General features: G+C 50.4%; 1 protein-coding gene across 1 annotated transcript in view; it reads left to right on the forward strand.

Annotated features, from left to right (window-relative positions):
• Positions 1-11,863, forward strand: part of CLIP1 (CAP-Gly domain containing linker protein 1) — a 137,784-nt gene extending 125,921 nt beyond the window's left edge. The window contains exons 22-26 of the mRNA XM_062181922.1: positions 3,991-4,108; positions 4,275-4,425; positions 5,092-5,141; positions 9,471-9,595; positions 10,218-11,863. Of these exons, the coding sequence (XP_062037906.1) occupies positions 3,991-4,108; positions 4,275-4,425; positions 5,092-5,141; positions 9,471-9,595; positions 10,218-10,443 (670 nt within the window). The 3' untranslated portion in view covers positions 10,444-11,863. The remainder of the gene's footprint in view (positions 1-3,990; positions 4,109-4,274; positions 4,426-5,091; positions 5,142-9,470; positions 9,596-10,217) is intronic.
• The last annotated feature ends 1,761 nt before the right edge of the window (positions 11,864-13,624 follow it).

Below are 13,624 nucleotides of genomic sequence, written 5' to 3' on the forward strand. Positions count from 1 at the left end.
AGAGTATTTGATATGTGGTTGTTCAGGTAAACATGGAACGTTGAAGCAACAGTGTAATTGAGAAGTGGTAACCACCCAGCAGTAGGCGAGACAGTTTGTAACACTTGAGGCCGTGACATTGAAGAGCAGAGCTGAGCTGCTGACTGTGGGATGAGACTAGTTATCCTTAAGAAGTCAGCAGCATCCTGTATCTGTTGTGTTATTTTGGTGTCTGTAAACATTGAATTGCAAGTAACACACAGTGAAAGTTTTTCTCCAAACGTAAGAGTATAACCATCTCTTTGAAAACTGGTCTCCAAGTTGGGCAAACCTCTCTCCATCGAGACTGCAAGACGCGTAACCAAGAGAGCAGGGCCAACCACAGACTGTGGCTCCCAGGACTTGGCTGGGGTGGGGAGGGCCCTGCCTCTGAGCGCCCCTGCCCCTTCCTTTCCCCTGGCTGGTCAATGTCAGCGAAGGGACACCAAGGTCTTGGGCCTGGGCTTTTGAGGGTCAGGACTGGTTGTGCTGGAGTCACTGTGGGGTCTCCCTCGATGGCTGCCCCCGGTCCCATGGAGCCCTGGGCCCCCCCGCCCCCCAGCGCTCTGTGGGTTGCTGACTGTCTGACTGTCTCCGAGCCTGCGCTGCCGATCGATGCTCATCTCACCCCTCTCTTTTCCCTTTCCTACTCTTGCTTCCTTTGCTATATCTGTGTGTCTTTAATGGTAAGACTAAAGAAAGTCTATCCACGTTATGATAAATAAATTTCATATATTTTTAGTAAACCAGATTGTTGTATACATTTTTTGGCTGCCTTTGTCCCTCTGTGTCTTGCTTTTGTTTTGTAAACTATTCTCAGCAGTACACACGCGTGCACACACACACACATTTTCTTTTTGGTACCTGTACACAGCAAAGAACTGCAGTGCAAATTTAGTTCTCACTGTATTTGCATTTCTCTTCATGTTTCTGATATTTGGTTCCTGTTACCTTGCATTTGTAAAGCTTGCCCAGTAACACTTTAAGGTATTTGCTTCATTACTGGAATTTATTTCTTACATAAGTAGTAAGAAAAGAATCTGGGTGATCTGTTCCCTCTGGCCGGGAAGAGGGAAAGATCTCTCGCCCTGTAGCTCTTCTTCCATGTTAGCTTTCTCTTCCCTCTTTGTGTTTTAGTAATACCGAGTCCTTGTAACCTGCTCCAACAGCATAGGACATGGGACTCGGGTGTAATGTCGGCATAAATGGTTTGATTCAGCCCCTCCTGGTTTGCTCTGAGAAATGGCCACAGAAGCCAGCAGCGAGGATCTGTGAGTGAGATGAGCTGCTCTGGTGTGCTTGTCCTGTCATTTGGTGTGTCCCTTCATCGTGTGTCTGCTGTGCTCTTAGGAGGCAGCCTGGCTGGGAGGTGTGTGCAGGGGACAGGCAGGCAGGCGGGGAGGAGTCCTGGAGGACACCCATCCCTGTTTCCTTCGGCCAGCTGGCAGCTTACTCATCCTTCCCCAGCACCAAGTGTCTGGGATCTCAGCCAACAGCTCCTGATTGTAAGGGAATCGAGATGTATTCAACAGCCCTCAGTCCTTGGTATTGCTCCCTAAAACACTAAAAGTCACATTGTTAAAATTTCAGTTGCATTCATAATGAGTGAAGCTCTGGAAATTGTTTTTATAGTAGAATCAACAGCCAAATAAGTTTAATAGGAACTTGAGGAGCCCAAGACTTACTGTGTCGTTGGATAGCATCAGATATGTGGCCAAAAATGCCTGGCATTCTTCATTTATTTATTTATTTGAAAGGCAGAGTGACAGAGGTGGAGGGAGGGAAGGAGGCAGAGAGAGAGAGGAAGAGAGAGAGAGAGAGAGAGAGAGAGAGAGATCTTCTATCTGCTGGTTCACTCTGCAGAAGGACCCAACCAACAGCTAGGGCTGAGTCAGGCTGAAACCAGGAGCCAGGAACTCCGTCCATGTCTCCCGCATGGGTGCCAGGGGCCCAACTACTGGGCTGGCATCTGCCCTCCCAGGCGCTTTAGCAGGAAGGTGGGTTGGGAGCAGAGCCGCCAGGACTGAAACTGCTGCTCTGGTGTCAGATGCTGGTATCGCAGGCAGCAGTGTAGCCCGCTGCACCTCACCTCTGGCCCCCCATTTCTTCCATTTGTGGTGTTGTTTGGGGGTGGATGTCTGGCATAGCAGCTAAGATGCCACTTGGGACAGCTGCGCCCATATTGGAGGGCCTGGGTTCGAGTCCTGGCTCTGCTCCTGACCCCAGCTTTCTGCTGGAGGGAGTCCTGGGAGGTAGCACGTGATGGCTCAAGGGCCTGGGCCCCGGCCACCCACATGGGAGACCCGGCCCAGCCCCAGCTGTTGTGGGCATTTGGGGAGAGAATCTGCAACTCTGCAGTCTGTCTCTCCGCCTTCCAAATAAATAATAAAAACAAATTCTGAACATTTACATTTGCTTCGTCTGAACCTCACCAGGGTCCCGTTTCCTCGTTTCCTCGCGAGGTGTTACTTGGTAGTGTAACAGCACTGACGGACACCCCTTCCTGGTGTGCATAAAAGTGCTTTGTTTTTTTGATTCAAGAAATTGCCGTCAGTCTTAGATTCTTTTCTTACTACTTATCATTGTGCAGTATAAGCATAAGCCACACAATGAGATAAGTGCGACACGTTCTATTTCCACCTTTATGTAGAATTTCAACTTAACCATGAGCCATGAGAATTCTGTAGCTCGTGTGCCGGATAGCTTGGGTCTCACTAACCAGACAGTGCATCCTGCCATTTCTAACCGGGGCCTCAGTCTCCTGTTTGAAAACAGGCTGAACCATCACATGCTCTGTGCTTACCAGGGCCATGGGTTGGGACGGCCTGTGGGCTAGCCTGTGACGGTTCTCTCAAGTTTTGTTTGTCCTAAGGGATTTTTGTAATACAGGTTTTCTTCTTTTGTGTTCCACAGTGCATGCAATTAAAAAAAAAAAAAAAACAAATACCTTCTATTTTAAGGTAGTTTTGGATTTGCGGGAGAGTTGCAAAGGCCATGAAGCCAGGTCCCATATGTCCTGTACTCAGCCCACCCACTGTGAACATCTTACGTCCCCAGGGCGCAGTATCGGGACAGGCTTTACTTAGCTGTCCCCAGCATCTCCACTGATGCCTTTTTCTCCCAGGAAACCACACTGCGGTCAGTGGTCCCGCCCGGCCCTGCCCCTGGGCTTCTGTCATGTGTGGGCTCGCCCCGCTCCCTGTTTCTCTCCCCTTGTCCTTTCTCTGCCCACTTCCCAGACACTGCAGATAGATGCTTCTCCCTGAGCCCTGTGCTCCGCCCGCCCCCACCCCGGCTCCCTCACGCTCTCATCCCGCACCTGGAGAACCACACGAGCGTTTCCTGTCCTAGGCTTTAGGGAGAGCCACCTTCCATTCCTTCCAGCAGTTCTTGTCTTCCTCGGAGTCTGTGGCTGGGGAGGAGCAGCCCCTCAGCGGGATGCTGGGGATAACCTGCGTGCCCGTTTTGGCCCACGAGATCCTAAAACACATTCTCGGAACTTGCTAAAAAGTTACTGAAATTAGTGAGAACCAACCGATATTTCCAGCATAAAACTGCTCTGCATGACATCTGTATAACTGCTTTGCATGTTTGTATTTTAATTGTTGTTATTGCTTGGTAATGATTTACTCCAGAAGTAACAAAATTCACCTTGGGGTTAGATTTTGGTACGGTTTTTGTTTTTAATTCTACATCTTCCAGGTTTATTAACTTGTGTCTTTAAGTTCAAATGATATGCAGATTCTGGCATGTCTATGCGTAGGTAAACTTTTTCTCCCCTCACAGTAAGTAAAATTTCAAGTAAAATTTTGCGAGCCTTTAATAGCCTTAATCCCCTATGTAACTTCCCCGTCATACTTTTTTTTTTCCTCCCTTTCCACATTCACCAAAGTTAAAGTTGCGAGTCTGTTGTACAGTTGTACACTGCCCACTCTGTTGATTTGTGGAACCTTGAACTCTTTGGTCTTTTAGAGAATCCAAGTACATCCAAGATGCCGATGAAGAGAGAGCCTCCTTGCAGAAATCCATCCGTACCACCAGTGCCTTACTCACGGAGAAGGACGCGGAGCTGGAGAAGCTGAGGAACGAGGTGGGGACCCCGCACGGCACCCACCCAGCCTCTGTGTGTCGGCGCAGCCCGGGCCTGAGCAGGACACACCTGTGTTTCAGGTCACGGTGCTCAGGGGGGAGAACGCCTCGGCCAAGTCCTTGCACTCCGTGGTGCAGTCTCTGAGCAGGACACACCTGTGTTTCAGGTCACGGTGCTCAGGGGGGAGAACGCCTCGGCCAAGTCCTTGCACTCCGTGGTGCAGTCTCTGGAGTCTGACAAGGTGAAGCTCGAGCTCAAGGTGAAGAACCTGGAGCTGCAGCTCAGAGAGAACAAGAGGCAGCTCAGCAGCTCCTCCGGTAAGGCGGCGGCACGGCCGTGGGCTGGGCGGCGCAGTCCTCGGCTCTCCCCGGCTGTCCCCTCCCGGGCCGTCATGGCGCGGTCCTCGGCTCCCCCCGGCTGTCCCCTCCCGGGCCGCCACGGCGCGATCCTCGGCTCTCCCCGGCTGTCCCCTCCCGGGCCGCCACGGCACAGTCCTCGGCTCTCCCCGGCTGTCCCCTCCCAGGCCGCCACGGCACAGTCCTCGGCTCTCCCCGGCTGTCCCCTCCCGGGCCGCCACGGCACAGTCCTCGGCTCTCCCCGGCTGTCCCCTCCCGGGCCGCCACGGCACAGTCCTCGGCTCTCCCCGGCTGTCCCCTCCCGGGCCGCCACGGCACAGTCCTCGGCTCTCCCCGGCTGTCCCCTCCTGGGCCGTCCTGGGCTCTGCGAGTGCTGTCACCTTCTTGAGAGGGTGGGTGACAGCCGCCATCCCAGCAGCACTCATGGCCTCTGAGAGCTCAGGGCCTGGGAGGAGAGGGATCCCTTTGGGGGACAGGTGGCCTCACCCAGAGGGCGGTTGGCCTGAGGGAGAAGCCTGAACGGGGGCCGGGGCTGGGGTCTGTGCGACCCCTTAGGGCTGTGGCACTCCCAGGAAGTCCACGTGAAGTGTTAAAACCCGCCTCCCCTCTGTCTCTGTGTGATGTCAGGTAATACGGACACTCAGGCAGAAGAGGACGAGAGAGCCCAGGAGAGCCAGGTAATCACTGCTCCCTCGCGCTTTCCTTTCTTGTTTCTTTCAAAACCACTTAATATTTGGAAAGGGCAGTGCATTCCTGTTCCACACAGTGAGTATTAAAAAGAGACAGTGCAACACCTGCCTCCAAACCCTGTCTCCTTTCTGCTCGGTTTCCAAGCCCCAAGCAGGTCGGTACTGGTACAGGTGTCTTCTTCCTGGAGATTTTAGGAAATGTGCGTTAGAGCCATACTACCTCAGTCTCCCTCCCTGTTAGAGCCATACTACCTCAATGTCCCTCCCTGTTAGAGCCATACTAACTCAGTCTCCCTCCCTGTTAGAGCCATACTAACTCAGAGTCCCTCCCTGTTAGAGCCATACTAACTCAGTCTCCCTCCCTGTGAGAGCCATACTAACTCAGTCTCCCTCCCTGTTAGAGCCATACTAACTCAGTGTCCCTCCCTGTTAGAGCCAGCACTAACTCAGTCTCCCTCCCTGTTGGAGCCATACTAACTCAGTGTCCCTCCCTGTTAGAGCCAGCACTAACTCAGTGTCCCTCCCTGTTAGAGCCATACTACCTCAATGTCCCTCCCTGTTAGAGCCATACTAACTCAGAGTCCCTCCCTGTTAGAGCCAGCACTAACTCAGTCTCCCTCCCTGTTAGAGCCAGCACTAACTCAGTCTCCCTCCCTGTTAGAGCCATACTAACTCAGTGTCCCTCCCTGTTAGAGCCATACTAACTCAGTCTCCCTCCCTGTTGGAGCCATACTAACTCAGAGTCCCTCCCTGTTAGAGCCAGCACTAACTCAGTCTCCCTCCCTGTTAGAGCCAGCACTAACTCAGTGTCCCTCCCTGTTAGAGCCAGCACTATCTCAGTGTCCCTCCCTGTTAGAGCCATACTAACTCAGAGTCCCTCCCTGTTAGAGCCATACTAACTCAGTCTCCCTCCCTGTGAGAGCCATACTAACTCAGTCTCCCTCCCTGTTAGAGCCATACTAACTCAGTGTCCCTCCCTGTTAGAGCCAGCACTAACTCAGTCTCCCTCCCTGTTGGAGCCATACTAACTCAGTGTCCCTCCCTGTTAGAGCCAGCACTAACTCAGTGTCCCTCCCTGTTAGAGCCATACTACCTCAATGTCCCTCCCTGTTAGAGCCATACTAACTCAGAGTCCCTCCCTGTTAGAGCCAGCACTAACTCAGTCTCCCTCCCTGTTAGAGCCAGCACTAACTCAGTCTCCCTCCCTGTTAGAGCCATACTAACTCAGTGTCCCTCCCTGTTAGAGCCATACTAACTCAGTCTCCCTCCCTGTTGGAGCCATACTAACTCAGAGTCCCTCCCTGTTAGAGCCATACTAACTCAGTCTCCCTCCCTGTTGGAGCCATACTAACTCAGTGTCCCTCCCTGTTAGAGCCAGCACTAACTCAGTGTCCCTCCCTGTTAGAGCCATACTAACTCAGTGTCCCTCCCTGTTAGAGCCAGCACTAACTCAGTGTCCCTCCCTGTTAGAGCCATACTAACTCAGTCTCCCTCCCTGTTAGAGCCATACTAACTCAGTGTCCCTCCCTGTTAGAGCCATACTAACTCAGTCTCCCTCCCTGTGAGAGCCATACTAACTCAGTGTCCCTCCCTGTTAGAGCCATACTACCTCAATGTCCCTCCCTGTTAGAGCCATACTAACTCAGTCTCCCTCCCTGTTAGAGCCAGCACTAACTCAGTCTCCCTCCCTGTTAGAGCCAGCACTAACTCAGTCTCCCTCCCTGTTAGAGCCATACTAACTCAGTGTCCCTCCCTGTTAGAGCCATACTAACTCAGTCTCCCTCCCTGTTGGAGCCATACTAACTCAGTGTCCCTCCCTGTTAGAGCCAGCACTATCTCAGTGTCCCTCCCTGTTAGAGCCATACTAACTCAGTCTCCCTCCCTGTTGGAGCCATACTAACTCAGTCTCCCTCCCTGTTAGAGCCATACTAACTCAGTGTCCCTCCCTGTTAGAGCCAGCACTAACTCAGTGTCCCTCCCTGTTAGAGCCATACTAACTCAGTCTCCCTCCCTGTTAGAGCCATACTAACTCAGAGTCCCTCCCTGTTAGAGCCAGCACTAACTCAGTGTCCCTCCCTGTTAGAGCCAGTACTAACTCAGTCTCCCTCTGTTTTTTGCATGATCATGGCATACTACATACACTGCTTGTATCCTTTTTGTAGCTGTGTAGTATTCCATTACACAGACGTGCCTAATTTAGTCTGCTCCCTATTGGTTGAATTTAGGTCTGTTATAAACACCGAGAGGAGCTGTCTTGGGCAGCTGTCATTTTGTACCTGAACTTGTATTCCTGCAGGATAAAGGCCAAGAAGTAGAACTGCTCTGCCAATGGGTGCTTTGCGCATCTTTTTTTTTTTTTTTCCCTTGAGATTTTATTTATTTGAGAGGTAGAGTTACAGAGAGAGAGAGGGAGAGACAGCAAGAGAGCAAGCTTCCATGCACTGATTCACTCCCCAAATGGCCACAATGGCCAGAGCTGGGCTGATCCAAAGCCAGGAGCCAGGAGCTTCTTCCCGGTCTCCCACACTGGTGCAGGGGCCCAAGCACTGAGGCCATCGTAACAGTGTATTTTGTACATGTTCATCCTGCTCAGAAGTCAGATCAAACAAACGCTCAGTGATGTGAGCTTGCTTCCTTATCGTCGTCTCCTCGGAGGGGCAGGAAAGGACTGGGCAGGGTACCGTGATCCTGCGCTGTCCCGCACCGTGTGTCGCACAGCTGTGACGTGTATTAACCGTGTTTTCTCTCCCTCCTTGCCTCTCTGCTTCCGTTCGTTTCATCCGCTGCCGACAACACTTTTCTTCCCATCAGCAAATGGTTTGTTTTACGTTTTCCTAATTTGTGTGTGTGCACGTGTGCATATGTGTGTGCATGTGGTTCCCGCTCTCTCTCCGTCTGTTTTGTGGCTTTTTCTTCTTCCTGAAACAGAGCTTGTAGCAGGAGAATGACTTTAGAAAGTGCAGCTTGAGAAGTGAAAATGCAGGGAGTCTCCAAAAAGGTTCGTGGAAAGTGCATATGGTGAAAAAGCCACGGTTAGATTTCAAAACTTATTTACACCAAAATACTTTTCCATGAAGTCTTTGAAGCGTCCTTGGCGATGCCAGGAGGGTGCCGTGCCAGTGCTGTGCCGGGGCAAACCACAGAGGCTGCTGAGTGCAGCCGGGAGCCTGCCCAGCGGGAGGCCGAATGCGCCCCTGTGAAGTCAGACACAGCGCTGTGTATGGGTGAATGCGTGTGACCGCACAGATGCGTATTTTAATATTGTAAACTCGGGTCTTTCAACTTAGAGAAATGAGATCTTTTTATTATTTGTAGAAAAGAAGAAGCTTTTAAAAAAATTTTATTTATTTATTTGAAAGGCGGAGAGAGAGAGAGATATATATCTTCCATCTTCTTGTGCATTCCCCAAGTGGCCACAACAGCTGGAATTGGGCCGATCTGAAGCCAGGAGCTTAATCCAGGTCTCCCACATGGGTGCAGGGGCCCAAGGACTTGTGCCATCTTCCACTGCTCTCCCACGCACATTAGCAGGGAGCTGGATCAGAAGTGGAGCAGCCGGGACCCACGTAGGATGCTGGTGCTGCTGGTGGAGGCCTAACCTGCTAGGCCACAGCACCAGCCCCAAGACCTTTTTTTAAAGAAATGAAAGCACCTCTGGTTCAGAAGCAATTGCTGGGAGGGCCGTCTCATCGGCCCCCTGCCCTGTCGTGGCACAGGTGCTTCTGAGCACATCCAAGTCAGCCTGTGCAGTGTCCGTCCTCAGCTTCCCTTTGAAGACCTGCCACCCCCACCGTGATGACAGGCTCTTTTCCCTCGCCATTACCAATGAGTGGCTGGCTAGACATCCCATTAGCCTTCAATCTGAAGTCCTGGGCTGGTTCTAGAGTAAAAAGAAGAGCTGACCTCTCGAGCCTTTTCAAACTTGTGCATATATTCTTTATGTGGCAGAAGGAGAAAAACTTAAGCCCATTTGTCTAGATTTTAAGATTGACTTCTGAAGAGTGCAAGATACTGAAATGGAATTTTCAACGCTTTTCAGTATAACACAGCACCTGCTGCGTTAAACACTTCCAGGGGATTGAAAGGGAGAAGGGGGAAGTGAAATCTCGTAGGGGTGCCCTGGTTCAAGCTCAGCTCTTCAACCAAAACGTCTCTGTGTCCCTGATCCTCACGGAGACTGGAACGGCCACCTTGGCCCCTCTGTGATGTCCCCCACACTCTGTAGCATGAGGGTGAAACGTTACGACTTCCTCATACTCAAGGTTGTGTGTGTTTTACGCCTTTATATATCTTGTGTTTTTTTTTTTTTTAAATCAGATTGATTTCCTAAATTCGGTGATAGTAGACCTTCAAAGGAAGAACCAAGACCTCAAGATGAAGGTGGAGATGATGTCGGAGGCAGCCCTTAACGGGAACGGCGAGGACCTGAACAGCTACGACAGGTACCATTTATAGGCCCTGTGGACTGCAGCCTCAGTGCCATCGAGATCAGTGTTTTATTTTTTTATTCTTTGTTTTATTTGAGAGGTAGAGTTCCAGACAGAGAGAGGGAGAGACAGAGAGAAAGGTCTTCCTTCCATTGGTTTTGTCCCCAAACGGCCTCAGTGGCAGGAGCTGAGCCGATCTGTAGCCCGGAGCCAGGAGCCTCTTTTGGGTCTCCCACATGGCAGGGGGCAAGAGCCCAAGCACCTGGGCCATCCTCCACTGCCTTCTCAGGCCACAGCAGAGAGTTGGATCAGAAGAGGAGCAGCCAGGACTAGAACTGGTGCCCATATGGGATGCCGGCACTGCAGGCAGAGGCTTAGCCCGCTATGCCACAGCGCTGGCCCCGCAATCAGTGTGCTTTAAAAGTTACGTTAGTAGACTGTGAAAACAGAAACTGCTTGTGGTTTCTTTGCCGTAAGTTGACATCTGCAAACCTGGCCAGAGAGATGCTTCTAAGACCCGAGACTCACAGACTGGGCTGTAATTAGTCCTTGCTTATTTTTAAAATTTATTTTCAAGTGTTAACTGCCCCTGGAATTCGTCCTGATAAAGTTCCCACTTTTCCGTTCACATCTGCAGTGATGACCAGGAGAGACAGTCCAAGAAGAAACCCCGCCTCTTCTGTGACATCTGTGACTGCTTCGACCTCCACGACACGGAGGATTGTCCCACCCAGGCACAGATGTCGGAAGACCCTCCGCACTCCACGCACCACGGCAGCCGGAGCGAGGAGCGCCCGTACTGCGAGATCTGTGAGATGTTTGGGCACTGGGCAACCAACTGCAATGACGACGAGACCTTCTGATGGCGCCCGGGCCCGAACGGCCGCTCGGACTCTGCAGTGAGGCAGCTGACACCAGCGTCGGGCGCAGACTGCGCGAGAGCTCACGTTATTTTCGACCCCCACCAAAAACCTAAGAAAATATTTTGATCTTGAACAAATCGCCCTTTAGGTTAGACTAATAAACACTCAGTAGGTGAGTCTTCAGCCCGACTTTGTTTTCCTGATTTTTCAGTTTTAAGACGCTGCACCAGATGCCGTTACATTTACTGTGCCCGGAGAAGCCTCACAGAACCATCCTTCCCCTTAAACACCCTATTTAAGTAACGTTAAATTATGCCGTTACTTTTCGTATTTGCACTAAAATATTTGCAGGCTGCATTTTTTTGTATATTTAGATTTTTTTTTTTTTTTTTTTGGTGAAGCTTTGACACTGGAATGAGTTGAAAAAATGTACCATTTTGCATTTTCATTGACTCATTTAAAGTATTTTATTGCTAATCAAAGAAATATCTGAGCTCTTTGCACTACCTGTTATCAGTAGTGCCTTTTTATCAGGCTTGATGACAAGTAGGTGTGATTACAAAATCATGGAACAGGTGAAGGGAGGGGAGAGGCCCCAGCCTGCTGTGGGGCCATTTTATACTCTATATGCTGCACCCACTTCTCTACTGTGCTGTCCTGTTTATTGGTTTTGCATAAGTTCAGCTTCCATATATTATATGTACATATTTTTTAAAAAAATCTATATTTTGGGAAAAAACATACACAACATGTCATTCTTTTCAGATTTTTACCTTTAAGAAAAAGAAAATACTTAAAATGAGCATTGCGACATAATAGACTAGGACAAAAATAGCATCAGGTGGCTCTGCAACTGTTTTCCCCGTTTTGTTTTGTTTACCATCCCCAACTAGAAGGATTTTCTCCATTTTCTTTCTTTAGCAGATATCTCCAGCAGTCAGTTAAGCCACTAGACAACACCAAAATTAAGCAATCTACAGTCTTCCTTTACAAGATTTTTTTTTACTGTGTTTTTAGATGAATGTATGATGAGAAATTCAACAATAATTTTGGATTTTCTTATCACAAAAAAATGAAAGACCTCAACCATCAGAACAGTTCATCAACCAATCTGAATCCATTTCTCTTCATTTGAATGTCTTCTAAAATATGTAAAAAGTCATCAAATGTGTATTCCATGCTACATGTATAATAAATAAGAACGTCTATAATTGTATATATGCCTTTGTTGTATTTTCCCCTCAAGATGATCAACTGTGTGCTGGACAAGTGAATATTAAATAAATCTATTACCAGTGAAATTTTTAGTTCCGAAGATAATAGGAACTGTTTCACAAACAAAACATGTAAAGCAGTATTAAAACTTGAGCAAAAAAAGTGTTCTGTATCTGCTTTAATAAATGGGTATTCTTTTTGTCAATGGTAGTAAAGTCATTATTACCTGCTGTATTTTCTACAGTGGTTTTTCTTCAAATAAGCAAACTCTGCAGGTCCCAATAGCAATTCTGTTGCAGTCTTTTTGCTAAATAGCTTTTAAGAAACTGGTTTTATCGAAGTGTTTTGTGACCCATTTAGCATTAAATACCTAAGGTTGTTACCCATTGTTGTATCCCATTACATGACAAAAATATGTGGTGCCATTGGTACCATGTAGTAGCGACTGTTTTTATTAGCCCATGGAAATTTCAGAAACTCTAGAGGTTGCTGTGATATTTACAGAAATGATCACTGAACCATTTCAGTGCCAAGCTTCTGAACATCAGTTTTATAAACACAGGTCCATCCACGGTGTCTCCAAAGCAGCATTACTAATTTGGTAAGAACGTTACAGGGCTCATCCCACATGGGCGCCGGCTGGTTCAAGTCCCGGCTGCTCCACTTCCCATCCAGCTCTCTGCTAATGCGCCCAGGTGAGCAGCAGATGACGGCTCAAGTACTTGGGCCCCTGGATGGAATTCCAGGTTCCTGGCTTCAGCTTGGCCTAGCCCGGCCATTGTGGCCTTTTGGGGAGGGAGCTAGCAGATGGAAGAGCTCTTGCTCTCTAACTGTGCCTTTCATTTACATACATCTTACCTTTCCTATACAATACCCTAAAGTCAGGTCTCAATTCAGTGTTGACCTCAGGTGATCAGAGGATGTGAGTACTGTTTCTACGGCACCCGTAGCAGCACAGCGATCTCTCTTGATCCGGGAGACCTGAACACCTGCGGGCCTGCGGGGTGGGTGCCTGCGTTCCCCTCCCTGCCACACGTGGGAAACCTGGACTGAGCTCCTGGGTCCCTCCCCGCCCCCCGACCCAGGCGCTGCAGGCATTTAGAGAGTGAGCCGGCGGATGTAAGCCCGCAGGCTCTCTGCCTGTCAAATTGGTGCTTTTAAAACCCGTTGTAGGGGCTGCGTTGTGGTGCGGCGGTTAAGCGAGGGAACGCCTGGGCCTCCTTCATCCTGAACAGGTCTCCCCTTGGAGCTGTTGGCACCCTCCCTGACAGCTCAGACATGGCCCGCTAGGCTCCCCGTGTGTTCGCACGATGTGACCATGGCAGTCCCCGCCACCAGCCGGCCTAGCCCACGTGGAGCTCAGGGGCCCGGACACTCCGAGACCCGAACGGCCCGTTTCCACCCCACAGTCTCCAAATGCGGTCCTCAGTGTCACCCCTCAGCCTGTCACTGACGGACACGGTCGCGTTCACGGCCCCCGGGGGCCTCCCCGCCTTAGGCCAGGCAGCCAGCGCACTTCCCCGACCCAGCTGGTGTTGCAGTCCCGCGCTGATGGCCCCGGGCCGAAAATGTTAGCCCCCCAGGCCCCAAGAGCCTTAACTAGTGCGACGTTTAGGGCCTTTTGAGGAACATAATTCAAAGTGACTTCCATTTAAGTTGCCATTTTATACCAAGCACCCTTGCTGCTGAGACAGAAGTCGCAATTTTTAGGCGGGGCGCGTGACAGCAGGCTCATTTTTTAATCCCCCTCGTCAGCGCCCGATGTAAGGCAGGACCTGAAACCAGCCGGCCCCGGCCAACTTCTGAGGCTGCGACAAAGCGGAAAGGGACGGACGCCAGGCGGCAGGAAGGCGGAGTGTTACTTCCGGGTTTGGGTGCACGTCAGCCGCTCTGGTCACGTGGACACGCTACCACGTGATCAGCGGCGTGCGCCCGGCGCACTGAGGGGACCGACGCCGCTGGAGTC

This window comes from Lepus europaeus, chromosome 23 (assembly GCF_033115175.1).
Source record: "Lepus europaeus isolate LE1 chromosome 23, mLepTim1.pri, whole genome shotgun sequence".
In the NCBI taxonomy this organism is placed as follows: domain Eukaryota; kingdom Metazoa; phylum Chordata; class Mammalia; order Lagomorpha; family Leporidae; genus Lepus; species Lepus europaeus.